The sequence below is a fragment of the Anabrus simplex genome, chromosome 2 (assembly GCF_040414725.1).
Source record: "Anabrus simplex isolate iqAnaSimp1 chromosome 2, ASM4041472v1, whole genome shotgun sequence".
Taxonomy (NCBI): Eukaryota; Metazoa; Arthropoda; class Insecta; order Orthoptera; family Tettigoniidae; genus Anabrus; species Anabrus simplex.
The window spans coordinates 1,030,709,968-1,030,724,791 of NC_090266.1; the positions used below are offsets into that span (position 1 = coordinate 1,030,709,968).

Here is a 14,824-nt window from a genome sequence, read left to right on the forward strand (position 1 = left end):
AAAACTTGAACAAAGTATTGGCGAATATCAAGCAGGCTTCCGCCCTGGTAGCTCGTGTGCAGAACAAATATTCAACTTGAAGGCAACACTTAAATACAAAGCATTGAGGAACAAACCGGTCATCTGCATTTTTGTTGACTTCAGGAAAGCGTACGACTCGGTTGATCGACAGTCTCTCTTCGTTATTCTTGAGGAACTGGGGCTTGATTCCAAGACCCTCAATCCTCATCAAGGCAACACTCACTGACACTATCTCCAAAGTTAAATTCATGGGGGAGATCTCTGAACCATTCCCGATTAAAACTGGCGTCCGACAAGGTGACGGCTTATCTCCGCTTCTTTTCAACCTCGTCCTAGACAAAGTCATCGGCGAGTGGGAAAAGGTATTGAAAGACATGGGATACTGGCGCCCCATACGACTAGGACGACCCAAAGACGGTACTGAGATATCATGCCTCGCTTTTGCAGATGACCTGGCCATACTTACAGATAATGTATTCACAGCCGTTAAACAAATTGAAACCCTTAGCGAATGTGCTGGAAAGGTTGGCCTACAAATTTCCTTTGAAAAGACCAAGTTCTTCTGCTCTAAACTCGACATCCAAAATTTGAACACGACACATGGGCAAATCAACCGAGTACCACACTTCAAGTACTTGGGAGAAATACTTTAACCAACGGGAGGCGAGAAGGCTGCCCAGAAAATTCGCCTACAAAAATTTCGGAAAGCCTACGGTAGGGTTCGCAACCTATACAATAAAACGTGCTTGTCCCGCCATGCAAAGATCAGACACTATAATACAGTAATAAAGCCCGAAGTCTTATATGCCAGCGAGACCCTTACTCTAAACGGGAAAGGTGACCTAGAAAATATTTTAAAAGAAGAAAGAAGAATCCTGAGGAAAATTCTCGGCCCCCGAAAAACAGAAGATGGATATAGACTGAGGTCACGCAAAGAGACAGAAGAGCATTCCAACATTGCAGCAGACATCCGTAAAAGACGTCTGAAATTCTATGGGCACGTCCACAGATTGCCGGCAAGTAGACTGACACACAAGATTCTCACCTACATAGAACATCTAAAAAATATTCCATGGGTACTAGAAGTGAAGAAGGATCTGGAAAAAGCCCAGATAAACGCAAATGACAACGCGGACAGAAACCTTTATAGGAAAAAAATTAATGGATGGAAAGTGCAACCAGAGAACGAAGTGAAAAAGAAGACTGGAGCAAAGTGGACAGAAGAACGAAAAAGGATCCACGGAGAAAGGATGAGAGCTGTTTGGCAACTCAGAAAACAGAATCGTTAGAGCTTTGCGTGATCCATTGGGTCCATACGCACATAATAATAATAATAATAATAATAATAATAATAATAATAATAATAATAATAATAATAATAATAATAATAATAATAAATGTTTACCATCCTTTTAACTTCTATATGCGTTTGTCCCCTGAACTTGACCTGGTACTCCTTTCAGTTTTAGGGTGGTTGAACCCCCACATCTATGTGCCTCCCGAGAAGTAGAAACACCCTTTCTATTGTTTTTGTCTTTCTGTCGAAGAATCGAAACTAATAGTTTCGGGTGATCCGAGCACACCTAAACAACCTCGATTAGAAAATATTGTACTTAAAAATGTCATCAGAGTCAAGTGAGTTTGAAGTTTTTACCTGGTTAGCTATACATACCGTTCATTCCACTGTATGTCCATTCTGCGCATATGATGGGCACAATGAACTCTGTAAGAGAAAGATAAAAGGTGATAATAGATAATAGAATAACAAGACAAGAGAAAGGTTCAAAATGAATAAAGCTTTAACATCAATAATAATAAAATTACATGACGTTCCACAGAAAATTCCAAGTAAACAGTATTTTGAGACAAGAAGTGATGGTGAGTTTAGTTCTCGTAAATGTAATTCTAAAACTGCAGAAAATATTTACAGACATATATCACATCAGATAACGTTTTCATCAAAGTAGAATACAGAATACTTGAAGTAAGGTGCTATGAACAAGTACTACGCAGAGACTTCCTTAACAAATAAACTTCTTGGCGAACCTTTATTTTGTCCTCCTGTTCTGTCTGAATTCTCTTCCGATCTGTTGTTCTTGTTATTGGTTTGCGTTACATCCATGTCCTCTCGACCGTCACCTTCTCAAGAGTTGAGGAATTGGATGTTACGGAGATAGTAATGTGATATCAGGGAATGGAGTAGGATTGTAGCACAGTTAATTAATTAGTTGTTGCATTTCTCTTTTTTCTAGGATAGTGAATTTGATAATGGTGATAATTCCGTGTGGCGTTTACAGCCGGATGTATCCCTTGTAAAACGTGTGTAAGACTGAGATAGTGTTTTGGTGGTGGATGGCGTTGTGAGTTGCAGGAATGTTATGTCCTACTTTTGTGCTAGACTTTTCTTTTTTGCAGAATTTGATTTATGTCCCACCGACACAGATAGGTCTTATGGCGACGATACGATAGGAAATCCCTAGGAGTGGGAAGGAAGCGGCCGTGGCCTTAATTAAGGTGAAAGGTGTGAAAATGAGAAACCACGGAAAACCATCTTGAGTGCTGCCGACAGTGTGGTTTGTACCCATTAACTCCCAAATGCAAATTCACAGCTGCGTGACCATAAACGCACGGCCAACTCGCCCGATCGCAAAATTATTTATTACTTTTATCAACCCTCTGTCACTCACGGATAATTTGAGAAGGTTTGACGCAAGCAGAGGATTGTTCACTAAATGAAAGCAAATTTGGTTTCCTGTAGGCTAAGTGTAGCCGGCGCCGTGGTGTAGGGGTAACGTGCCTGCCTCTAACCAGGATTCCCCGGGTTCAATTCCCGGCCAGGTCCGGGATTTTTACCTGAAACGGAGGGCTGGTTCAAGGTCCACTCAGCCTACGTGATGAGAATTGAGGAGCTATCTGACGATGAGTTAGCGGCCCCGGTAAGAAAGCCAAGAATAACGGCCGAGAGGATTCGTTGTGCTGTCCACTCGATACCCAGTAATCTGCAGGCCTTCGGGATGAGAAGCGGTCGCTTGGTAGGCCAAAGCCTTTCAGGGTTGTAGTGCCATAGGTTTAGGCTAGATTAAGTAGGTTAAGTGTCGGCAACGGTTGGTGCTTTAAACAGTAACCGAGATGATTATCAGCATTCCAGAATATCAACGTAAATGAGAGAGCAGAAATATTCCGAAATTTCAATGATCGAATGTGCTGGGTAAAGAAATAAAAGGATCATATAGGTCAAGAAAATGGAAAACCTCTTAGGTTTCGGCAACCTGGTACAAAAGTACAAAATAACTGGACCATCTTCCTCATATAATAATAATAATAATAATAATAATAATAATAATAATAATAATGTCCGCCTCTGTAGTGTAGTGGTTAGCATGATTAGCTGCCACCCCCGGAGGCCCGGGTTCGATTCCCGGCTCTGCCACGAAATTTGAAAAGTGGTACGAGGGCTGGAACGGGGTCCACTCAGCCTCGGGAGGTCAACTGAGTAGAGGTGGGTTCGATTCCCACCTCAGCCATCCTGGAAGTGGTTTTCCGTGGTTTCCCACTTCTCCTCCAGGCGAATGCCGGGATGGTACCTAACTTAAGGCCACGGCCGCTTCCTTCCCTCTTCCTTGCCTATCCCTTCCAATCTTCCCATCCCTCCACAAGGCCTCTGTTCAGCATAGCAGGTGAGGCCGCCTGGGCGAGGTACTGGTCATACTCCCCAGTTGTATCCCCCGACCAAGAGTCTGAAGCTCCAGGACACTGCCCTTGAGGCGGTAGAGGTGGGATCCCTCGCTCAGTCCGAGGGAAAAACCGAACCTGGAGGGTAAACAGATGATGATGATGATGATGATGATGATGATGATGATGATAATAATAATAATAATAATAATAATAATCCCATTGGGGTTTTTGCCTGTTCCCCTATCGGGCGCGTCCCAGGTGGCGGATCGGTGAGCTCGCCGGACTTGTCCGGAGGGCTTGAGGGAAATAAAATACCTCTAGCGGACCAAAAACAGGCACAGCCAGAAAACACCCTGAGACAACCTCCGAGGCTCAATACCTTAGTTGTAACTATAAGATTGACAAAGATCAATCTCCCCATTATCTTCAACTTACTAGCATGATGGCAACGTAAGTTAGTCATACTACTACCCCAGGCCCTAGTATTCATACTAGGTTTTCTCGGTCATCGGATTCTGGGGGACCGAGAACATCATGCGGAAATGTATCGGAGCTTCCCAAATCTCTTAGCCCAAAGTAAAAACATTTTATTGGCACTTTAAACATCAACACGCTTCGCAAAATTGGAAAGTTGAAGCACTTAACAGACACATTAGACCAACTCAACATCCAAATTCTGGCACTCCAAGAAACTAGGTACAGTGACTAAAATCATTTTGAATCAGGAAACTATAGGATTTATAAAGGTAAACCAGCTACCCTCCTCCCTAACAAAATAGTACAATTTGGCACTGGTTTTGCAGTGAGAAAAAATATCACAAATTCGGTATTATACTTTACATCTCCTTCTGCAAGAATTTCGCTAATGACAATCACATCAGGAAACAAAGCTTATACACTAACCAGTGCACATGCACCTACAAACAATTACAATCAAAAAGACCCACAGAAGGTAGATGACTTCTGGGAATTACTAGAAGAAACTACAGCCAAAATTCCAAAACATCATGTCAAAATTCTGCTGGGGGACTTCAATGTACAAATTGGCAAAGAGAAGAAATTTAGGACCACTGTACGACTTTACCCTGCTCACAAAAGAACCAATAAAAATGGAGAACGTGTAATTGGCTTCTGCGAGAATTTCGATCTAAAATTGATGTCAACCCATTTCCTGGCACTTCCACAAAAGAAAATGACATGGAGATCCCCGAACATGCATTTAGGAGAATTTCAACTAGACCATGTGGCTATTTCCAAGAAAAACCAAAAATAAATTATGAACGTTAAAGTCAAAAAGGGAATTATTGACTCCGACCACCACCTATCTCTTGTTAAAGTAAAGTTTCAACCCAACAGGAAGTAAACCAAAACAATCAGAAACCCAAGAATCGACCCTGAATTTCTGAGACAGAACTCAGACAATTTCCTTGCGAATATCTCCAACGATGCTCCTTCAAACTGACTAGAACTCAAGGACACACTCTTGAAAGTTTCACAAAACATCAGCAACCCCCCAAGGAAACGCAAACACAGGTGGTGGAATGACACCTGTGACAAGGCCATAGAAGTCAGAATTAGGTCCTGGCTAAACTGGAGTTCCCATAAAACTGATCAAAATCGTGATGAATTCTTCAAAACACAGAAACAAACCTCAAAAATCATCAAATCTGAAAAACGAAAATATGATCAAAACAGACTGGCAGAAATAGAAGAAGATTTCAAGAAAAACAATACACGGAACTTCTACCGGACATTCAGAGAAGAATTATCCAATTACCAGGCAACTAGTCTCTGTTTCAAACGTACAGATGGGACTTTGGACACAAGCAATAAGGGAAATTGTGAACTCCTAGCAAACCATTTCATGGACCTTTTAAACTGCGAATCTCCGAAAGAACAATTCACCTATGAAAAACCAACACCTAAGCTAGATTCAGAACCCCCACATTACAGGAAGTCAAACAAATAATCAGAGATTTAAAAGACAACAAAGCACCAGGAGAAGATGGAATAATCGCTGAAATGTTGAAAATTGGTGGTGACAAACTGGCCCAGAGTATTCAAAAAATCTTACAGGACATCTGGTTTTCTGAAGAAATTCCGGAGGATTGGAAATGTGCATTGATTCACCCACTTCACAAGAAAGGAGTCAAATCAGATATTAATAACTACAGAGGAATTTCTCTCCTCTCACTCGTATATAAAACCTTCTCTAAAGCTCTACTTAATAGATTAGAGAAACAAACAGACCACCTGATCTGAGATTATCAGGTTGGATTCCGAAAAGGGAGATCCTGCGCAGAACAAATCCTGAACCTAAAAACCATACTACTGATTCGCAAAACCAAACAAACAGTAATCACCTTTGTTGACTTCAAAAAGGCGTATGATTCCATAGATCGGCACACTCTGTTCAACATACTAGAGGAATTTCAAGTCGACAGGAAAACGAGGGAATTGATTAAACAAACTCTGACCAACACAACATCAAAAGTTAAGTTCTTGGGAGAAATTTCTGAACCGTTCGAAATCAGAACTGGTGTCCGACAGGGAGATGGACTATCCCCACTACTATTCAATTTAGTTTTGGAAAAAGTGATTCGTGAATGGAGAAAAGAAACTAAAGGTATAAACATTGGCAGACTTCTTAAAGACAAAATTCACCTTGACTGCTTAGCTTTCGCAGATGACCTTGCGATCCTTTCGAACAACAGACAAGAAGCAATCCAATCCATAGAAAAATTGAATGAAATAGCCGCAAAAACCGGACTTCAAATTTCATTTGAAAAGAAGCAGTTTATGGAAGGAACTAAACCAAGATTCGACAATCAACCATTAATCACCAATTGTGGAATAATTTCCCAAGTAGACAAATTCAAGTATCTAGCTGAAATTATTCAGCCAGCAGGGTTAAATCAGGAATCTAACAAAGAAAGAACTGCTAAACTGCAAAGGGCTTACAAAATCACATGGAACAGATACAACAAAATATGTATATCAAAAACTGCAAAATTACGACACTACAATACAGTCATCAAACCAGAGGCACTTTATGCATCTGAAACACTGATCATTGGCGGCAGGTCACAAATGAAAAGCATTGAGAAACAAGAGAGGAAAATTCTCAGAAAAATCCTAGGACCAAAGTTCGAAAATGGAATTTGAATGAAAAAGAAACCACACGAAATTTTTCAATTCACAGAAAAAATCACAGATACCATCAGAAAGAGACGACTAAAACTCTACGGACACCTACACAGAATAGATAACAATAGGCTGACAAAGAAAATTCTAAATCTAGCTCTAACCCTGAAAATCCGCAACAATTGGTTAGCAGAAATTCATGAAGATCTACAAGAAATGGGTATTGAGGACGAAACCATTCAAGATAGAATGAAATTTAGAAGCTCAGAAAACAAACATAAATTTGCAGAGAAACCAACAAGAAAAAATACAGGCTGGACAGAAACACGCAGAAAGGAACACAGTGAAAAAATGAAGAGGTATTGGGAAGAAAAGAAGAAGAAACATTGTGCAAAATAAGTTCAAACGCGCTCCACAGTTGGGCACAACGAATCAAATAATAATAATAATCATCATCATCATCATCATCATCATCATCATCGCGTGTGGTGGTTGCTAGCTTATGGTTCGTGGTGTGGGATACTGTAGTCACGTCCTAGTTCGTGAACTATTGGCAACGGGTAAGTGGCCTAATATTGGTCTTGAAAGTTGGGATACCAGTTGTTATGGAATAGGGGTGGGCGTCTCGGACATATTCTGAATCACGACCATAAGACGTATCTGTGTCAGTGAGACGTAAAGCAAATGGTACCATAAATGAAATCTGTGCCCCTTACAGTCAGATGCAGCCGGTGTAAGAGCGAACTTCCCATGAGCATTTGCAGCGTCTGCCGTGACTGGGAAACTGTGTGTTGTTTTGGTGGACGATACTGTTGTGAGACGTGTGTGAGCTGGAGAAATATGGAGGATAGCGTGAACACCCATTCTTCGAGCCAAGGGAATTGACTATTTACGACTGAATGTCCACAAACATGCCAAGAATCGAACCTTAGGCCCCGAGTGCGAAGACACTAACCACTCAGCCACGGAGTCGAACAAAGTATGCTCGTGTCCTCGTATTCCCCGACGTGTTGCAGCTCTCTTTTAGGCTCAACCCTAGTTCAGCGGCGTGTACCTATTTAAACATATATATCAGCCCTCCTGCCATCTTAATTCTCTGACAGAACCAGGAATCGGGTCCAGGCCTCCAGACGTTTGTATATGAACAATGGATACTGCATGGATTACCAAGAAATACAAATTGAGTGCCTCTTAAAAGAGCGATGTTCATAAGAATCGTGGAATGAGATATTTACTCCATGTCATTATCCTGAGAGCTGAGAAGGGATGCAGTTGATCCTGGACGCTCAGAACCGAGCGAAAACATGCTGAGAATAAGAACCACTCATCTTAAAAATAGAGGCCTGTATTATTCCCATGTAATGACGATATCATGCCGAACTTCAAGTAAGTATTCACTCTAATTGCTTGAATGGTACAGTTTCAGCAGGAGGTGGTCTCTAGGAGTGTTCAGCTGCGAGTGTGAGCGGGAACAGTGTACAATGGCATCGTAAGGTGAATTAATCCCATGTACATTGTCAAAATATTAGATGGAAAGTTGCGACGTATCAAATATGGAAACGTAATCGGATTCGAGGATAAGGAGTGCGTGATTTTGTTATATAGCACAATAATTCAAAATTGCAATGGGTATGACACAGAAATGTGTGATGATATGCTAGATACAGTAAGTATAGTGCTTTGAGAGCCCTGAAATTAACTGTTGTAGGAGAGCGTTTGTTGAGCAGCAGGAAACTTAAAGTCAAAGTGAGTGCGAAACATCGCCTAAAAGTACGAGACCCAGTGTATTAGCGACATCATACTGAAGAGCATGTATGAAGACTGCTTCAGAAGTGGCTTCAGCTTCTATAACAAACTAATTAGGCGCTATAAGTTTACTGGAAGTAAATCAAATTACAAGTTAACTGTAAATTGTGTGACCAGCTAAAACACAAAAAGGAACTCTCTTCAACGGAAAGAGGCTGCTATAATTAAACACTTTTAAACATATGACATGTCACACTTTGAGAGGTCAAGGCCGTATGGATCTAGAGTTGACTGTTATCATATGCAAAAATGGGCATTAACAGTGTCTGAAGTATTTGGCCTGGACAATTTCAAAGCTTTCTTATCAGCAGACTCAGGGTTGTTCTTGCTGGCGAATTACTACGTTCCTCACTCATAAGGACATAGAATAAGATCATAGTATTCGTCAGAAGGAACCAGAGTTTGAGAAGTAAGTGAGCTGATACCTAACAGAGGATAGTGAGTACAAAGAAACCTTTTGAAACTGTGACCAAAGTCAATTTCAATCTGAAATGTCTTCATTGCCAATTCTACCTCACAGAGGAGAGAAAACTGCGGGTGGTGTATTGCGTTCCATGCAGAACTCTAGGCTCAGCTATACAAATAAAGTGGAAAAATGATGAAAGAGCATCAGAAAAGTTTTCCAACTTCATTCCTTGGCGGGCATGTAAATGAGAAGAGTGTATTGCTTTGCGACTCCTGGTCAGACCATGAAGATGAAATGTGATGTTTTTCTGAAAAGCAATGTTACCTCCAGAGGCGAAAAAATATTGCCAACCTCTTAGACCCTGGTCATTTAAATGTCTCTTGTGGGCAGACGCAGTTTTGCTTAGGAATGACTCATAGCATTGTTTTTGTAACGAACGATTTATATTCGAGTTATATTAATATTAATAACGTTACTAGTTTTACGTTTCACTAACCACTTCTGCGGTTTTTGGAGACACCGAGGGGCTGGAATTTTGTCCCACGGGAGTTCTCTTACATGCCGGTAAATCTACCTACACGGGATTGACATATTTGAGCACCTTCAAATACCACCGGACAGAGCCCAGATCGAAACTGCCAACTTGAGCTCAGAAAGCCAGCGCCTTAACCGCCTGAACTATGCAGCCCGGCATTTTCATTTTAAAAGTGAATTTGAATATCATTTATGGTAGTTACGTTACACAACTCATAAGTAGTATTTAATTTTCATATAATTTTTGTATTTCCTTCATGCTTGCTTTTAGGTTTCTTCTCTCATCATGTTACTTTTTCCTTCGATATACTTTCTTGTAATATATCATTTTTATGTAATTATTTCGTTTTATATAAACATATGTGTAACGGACATTGATTTTAGGTCTCACTAACTACTTTTGTGATTTTCGGAGGCACTGAGATTCCACAATTATATCCTGAAACGTGCTAGTAAATCTGGAATATTAGAGTACCTTCGAATACTTCCGGACTGAGCTGGGAAATTCACGGCTATGGTGGCCAGTAGAGCAAAATCAGTTAAAGTATGCAAGCACATTTCTTAAACGAGACGTACTTGACTTCCAACGCCCGACTGAAAACATGCTTAGAATATCATTACTATGATGATTTCGTGTGGCTATTTCTAACCCGGTACAGCCCTTGTAAGGCAGACCCTCCGACGAGGGTGGCGGCATTTGCCGTGTGAAGGAAACTGCGTGTTATAATGGTAGATGATAGTGTTACGTGTGGTGTGTGAGTTGCAGGAATGTTGGGGACAGTACAATAAATAATAATAATGTTATTTGCTTTACGTCCCACTAACTACTTTTTAAGGTCTTCGGAGACGCCGAGGTGCCGGAATTTAGTCCAGCAGGAGTTCTTTAACGTGCCAGTAAATCTACCGACACGGGGCTGTAGTATTTGAGCACCTTCAAATACCACCGGACTGAGCCAGGATCGAACCTGCCTAGTTGGGGCTAGAAGGCCAGCGCCTTAATCATCTGAGCCACTCAGCCCGGCAGGGGGGACAGTACAAACACATAGTGCCCGAGTTAAGGGAATTAACTATTTATGGTCAAAATCTCCGACCCGGCCGGGAATCGAACCGGGACCCCTTTGAACTGAAGACCTCTACCCTGACCATTCAGTTAAGTAGCCGTACATTGTTGTGATTATTATCATTATTAACAAATACGGTACACCGCAATTGGAAGATATCCTGGATACACAGCACCGAAATTAAATGAAATCGTTGATTACATAACAGCAAGCCGAGCTGCGTGGCTCAGGCGGTAGATCGAGCCAATTCACCCTAAGTCACTTTTTCCCGCGATAAATTCGCCCAGGATAGTACTCCAATATTATTCATCCAAAAATTTCATTCTCAAGCAACTCCCCCAACACTTTTCTTAAGTTGCCGTATCCAAAAGAACAATTAGTGCAACATTTTCGGCGGTAGAGTAAGTAGGAATGATGATTCATGAGTTGGATGTTTTGCGGATGGTTCCACAACTGAAGTAGCTTAAATATAAGAAGCTTAACCAATGACCACAGACAATAACTTAAAAGTACGAGGAGTTTAAAGTCCACTTTTCTTACACGTTTACCATCTGCGTTATGTCGCACCAACAGAGATAGATCTTATGGCGACGATGGGAGAGGAAAGGCCTAGGAATGGGAAGGAAGCGACCGTAGCCTTAATTACGGTACAGCCCCAGCATTTGCCTGGTGTGAAAATGGGAAACCACGGAAGACCATCTTCAGGTCTGCCGACAGTGGGGTTCGAACCCACTTCTCCCGATTACTGGATAATGGCCGCACTTAAGCGACTGCAGCTATTGAGCTGGGTGGGGAAGGAAGCGACCGTGGCCTTAATTAAGGTACAACTCCAGTATTTGCATGGTGTGAAAATGGGAAATAACACAAAATCATCTTAAGAACTGCCGACAGTGGGGCTCGAACCCACTATACCCCTAATACAGGCTGATAACTACGTGAACCAAACCGCACAGCCACTTGTTCGGTATTTAAAGACCAGGGAGAGATATTACAATTCCTGCGTGCTTGTGCCCATAACATCGCTGTTTGATGTACTAAAATTCTGGTCTGCATTCTACAAACCAAATATTATCGTGTAATCAGTTTATATTGCCAAGACAAGAAACCATTTCAAACAATAAACCTGCTGGATGAGCTTACTCTAGTTGTATTTTCCTCTGTGGGTGAATTTACCAAAGGGAGAACGTACGTACCGCTGATGAAATGTCCTGGGTTAAACGGGCCTAGAACCGCGCTCGTTTGGATTCTAACACAGCCATTGCATGTGGACGTTCTCCCTCATATTCCCCCATTTGTTTCTTGTTGATATGTCAGAGCTCCTCATTCCTTGCGACATAAAATTAGTAACTTCAATTATTTCTCTGTCGCAGACAATTTTTAACTCCTTCCAAACACATGACACATACAACGTGAGACAGGACATGAAGGTCGAACATTGTTTGGCTCCCTACGTCAATTTATTTGGCAGAATTCCAAAAGAAACAAATCTTTGTAGTACTGAATTAGTTATTCCTCTCATTACAGGTGATAGTTTCAATCAAACGGTCCTCGCACGTTGCTCACAACAAGAAAAAAAAATATTTCGCTTATTTCGCTAGTGGTTTAACTTCGCACTAACATATAGCAGGTTTTCGGAGACGCATGGATGGTAAAGGGAAGGTAGCAGCCGTGGCCTTAATTAAGGTACAGCCTGGTATGAAAATGTGAAACCACGGAAAACCATCTTGAAAGCTGCCAACGGTGGGATTTGAACCCATCATCTCCCGAGTGAAAGCTCACAGCTACGCGCCCCTAACCTCACGGCCAACTCGCACTATTTGAAATTTTAGGCTTTGGAGTGGAGTGCTTATACAACCTGTGACAATAAAGTTCGGTGCATAGTCCTGTACTATCAACATACATGAACAATGCACGACAGTGACCTTACTGTCCTTCGAAATAGTCGCCTCCCATAACTATGCACTGATAAGTTCGGCGATACATGTCCTGGAAACTTTGCAAGAAGGCTTCCTTTGTTCCTTTGGGATGGTGTTCACAAGCCTCGTCACGTTTCGTTGGATGTCAGGAATATCGTCAAATCTCTTTCCTTTCAAAGCGAGTATGAGTTGTGGGAATAGGAAGAAGTCTGTAGGATTGAGATCCGGCGGGTATGGGTTGTATTCAAGTTGCATCACCCCCTCCTTTGCCATGAATTGTTTGATGATATTGGCTGTGTGTGGGCGAGCGTTGTCATGGACAAAAACCATGAACCTTGATGTGCGTAGACGTCTCATGAAACGGGTCAAAATTTCAATGTACCGTGCAGCATTCAGCGTCGTTCCCTCAGGTAGAAATTCCTTGTGTATAATGCCTTGACTATCGAAAAAAGGTGATGAGACTGATGACCATCGTTATGATGCGTGACTTTTCGGCTCTAACCTTTTTCCGACGAGGGGATCCCGGAGAACGCATTTCCATGCTTTGCCGTTTCCTTTCAGAGTCGTACCTGAGACACCAGGTTTCATCCTCAGTGACGATACAGTTCATGAAATCTGGTGTCGCATCCGCAGTTTCGACAAAATCCTGTGAAGCCTCCAAACGTGCCTGCTTCTGATCGTCAGTCAAGTGATGTGGCACAAGACGTGAACAGGTTTTCCTCTCCCTCTTCCCTAACTTCTGGGAAATGATTTGTCGCACGGATTCACGGTTAATCTGCAGTTCATCCGCTATCACGCGCACAGTTAATCGCCGATCGTTCGTGATTAATGTACTCACTTTCTCAATGTTTTCGTCACTGACGGCGGTCGCCGGTCTTCCGCTACGGGGGTTGTCAGAAACACTTTCCCGGCCTCCTCGAAACCGGGCGAACAACGCGTGTACACACTTCAAGGAAAGTGCTTGATCTTCATAAACACGTACCAGCATCGCATGCGTTTCTTTCGGTGTCTTGCCAAGCTTAAAACAAAACTGTACGTTGATCTTTTGGTCGTTCATGTTCCTGTTCGCAGTTCAGAACCAACGCACTGTGTCAAACAGGTCTTACACGGCACACACGACACACACGATGCTCAAGCGAACAACGTTAGGAGCACTTGGTCAAAACCTGCTGCTACGCAGGTGCAGCGTTGCGTGTCGCCAGTGTTGCCGGATCGACCATTCTGACTTCATTCACCGAACGTTATTGTCACAGGTTGTACGCTATTTCACTGTATGGATGCTCATTTCCTCACAATCTTATCACCCGATATGGCAGTCACTTTTGTATTCTGGTTATTATTTACAGAGTCCTCATCTATTTATAATCTCGAAAAAAAAAATTTAAGTAAGGAACACGCTATGACACAAGACTGTTTGAAATCTACATTGTATTTAAAATACGAGATAATGAGTGAAAATATATTATCCATAAATCCAAGCTTCCTTCTGTTAAATAATACGTGTAAAATTACACCTACATAAAAATCCCTAGTATTAATAAAAAGGGAAAACGAAAATATCTGGAGAGGATTTCGTTTACCAATAGATCAATAACACGTCGGTGATGTGAGAGTTCGAGGGCATTTCAGATTAGAGGTCGGACTTTCCTCCTTCCGACGCTTATCATACAAGCAAGTTATACGATGGAGTACTTTTACTCAGTCTGTCAGAAATGAGAAACACTAAGCGTGAGTAGCACGATTCCAGTAATCTATGTTTCGAAGAACGCCTGCATGGAAGGTAAAATCAAGAAAATAATGATTTAAGCAACTAGGCATATTCATATGGGTGTATAAGATAATGTGAACATTTGTATGGAGTCCTTCTCTTCTTGGGTGTGCCACAATAATTTTCGAATTTCTTCCAGTTTCAAGCATAGTAAGCATGACAAGATTACTGTTTCAATATGTGACATATTTAAACATATTGACTCAATTGCCAGTTCGGAAATCACCAAATCTATTTCAGCCAATTAAGAGGAAGAGTACGCCTTCGTTGATAAAAATGTAGCATATTTCAACTTATTTTTTGTATATAGGACATATTTATTTATTTAGTCACGTGAAAAAATAATTATATCCATTACTTCCAAATGTATATTTGTAAATGCCCATGTGCGTAATTTGCTACGTCTCATTTTTACACATGGTAATTGTAATAATAATTCAAAAATATTGAAAATATTTGCATGAAATTTTGCACAAGGCAATGTATTTTATTT

At 41.4% G+C, this 14,824-nt stretch overlaps 1 protein-coding gene across 1 annotated transcript in view; it reads right to left on the reverse strand.

Annotated features, from left to right (window-relative positions):
- The window catches only part of LOC136864655 (putative carbonic anhydrase 3), a 246,426-nt gene that overhangs the window by 144,670 nt on the left and 86,932 nt on the right, over positions 1-14,824 (reverse strand). The window contains exon 2 of the mRNA XM_067141939.2: positions 1,694-1,744. Coding sequence (XP_066998040.2) covers positions 1,694-1,744 — 51 coding nt within the window. The remainder of the gene's footprint in view (positions 1-1,693; positions 1,745-14,824) is intronic.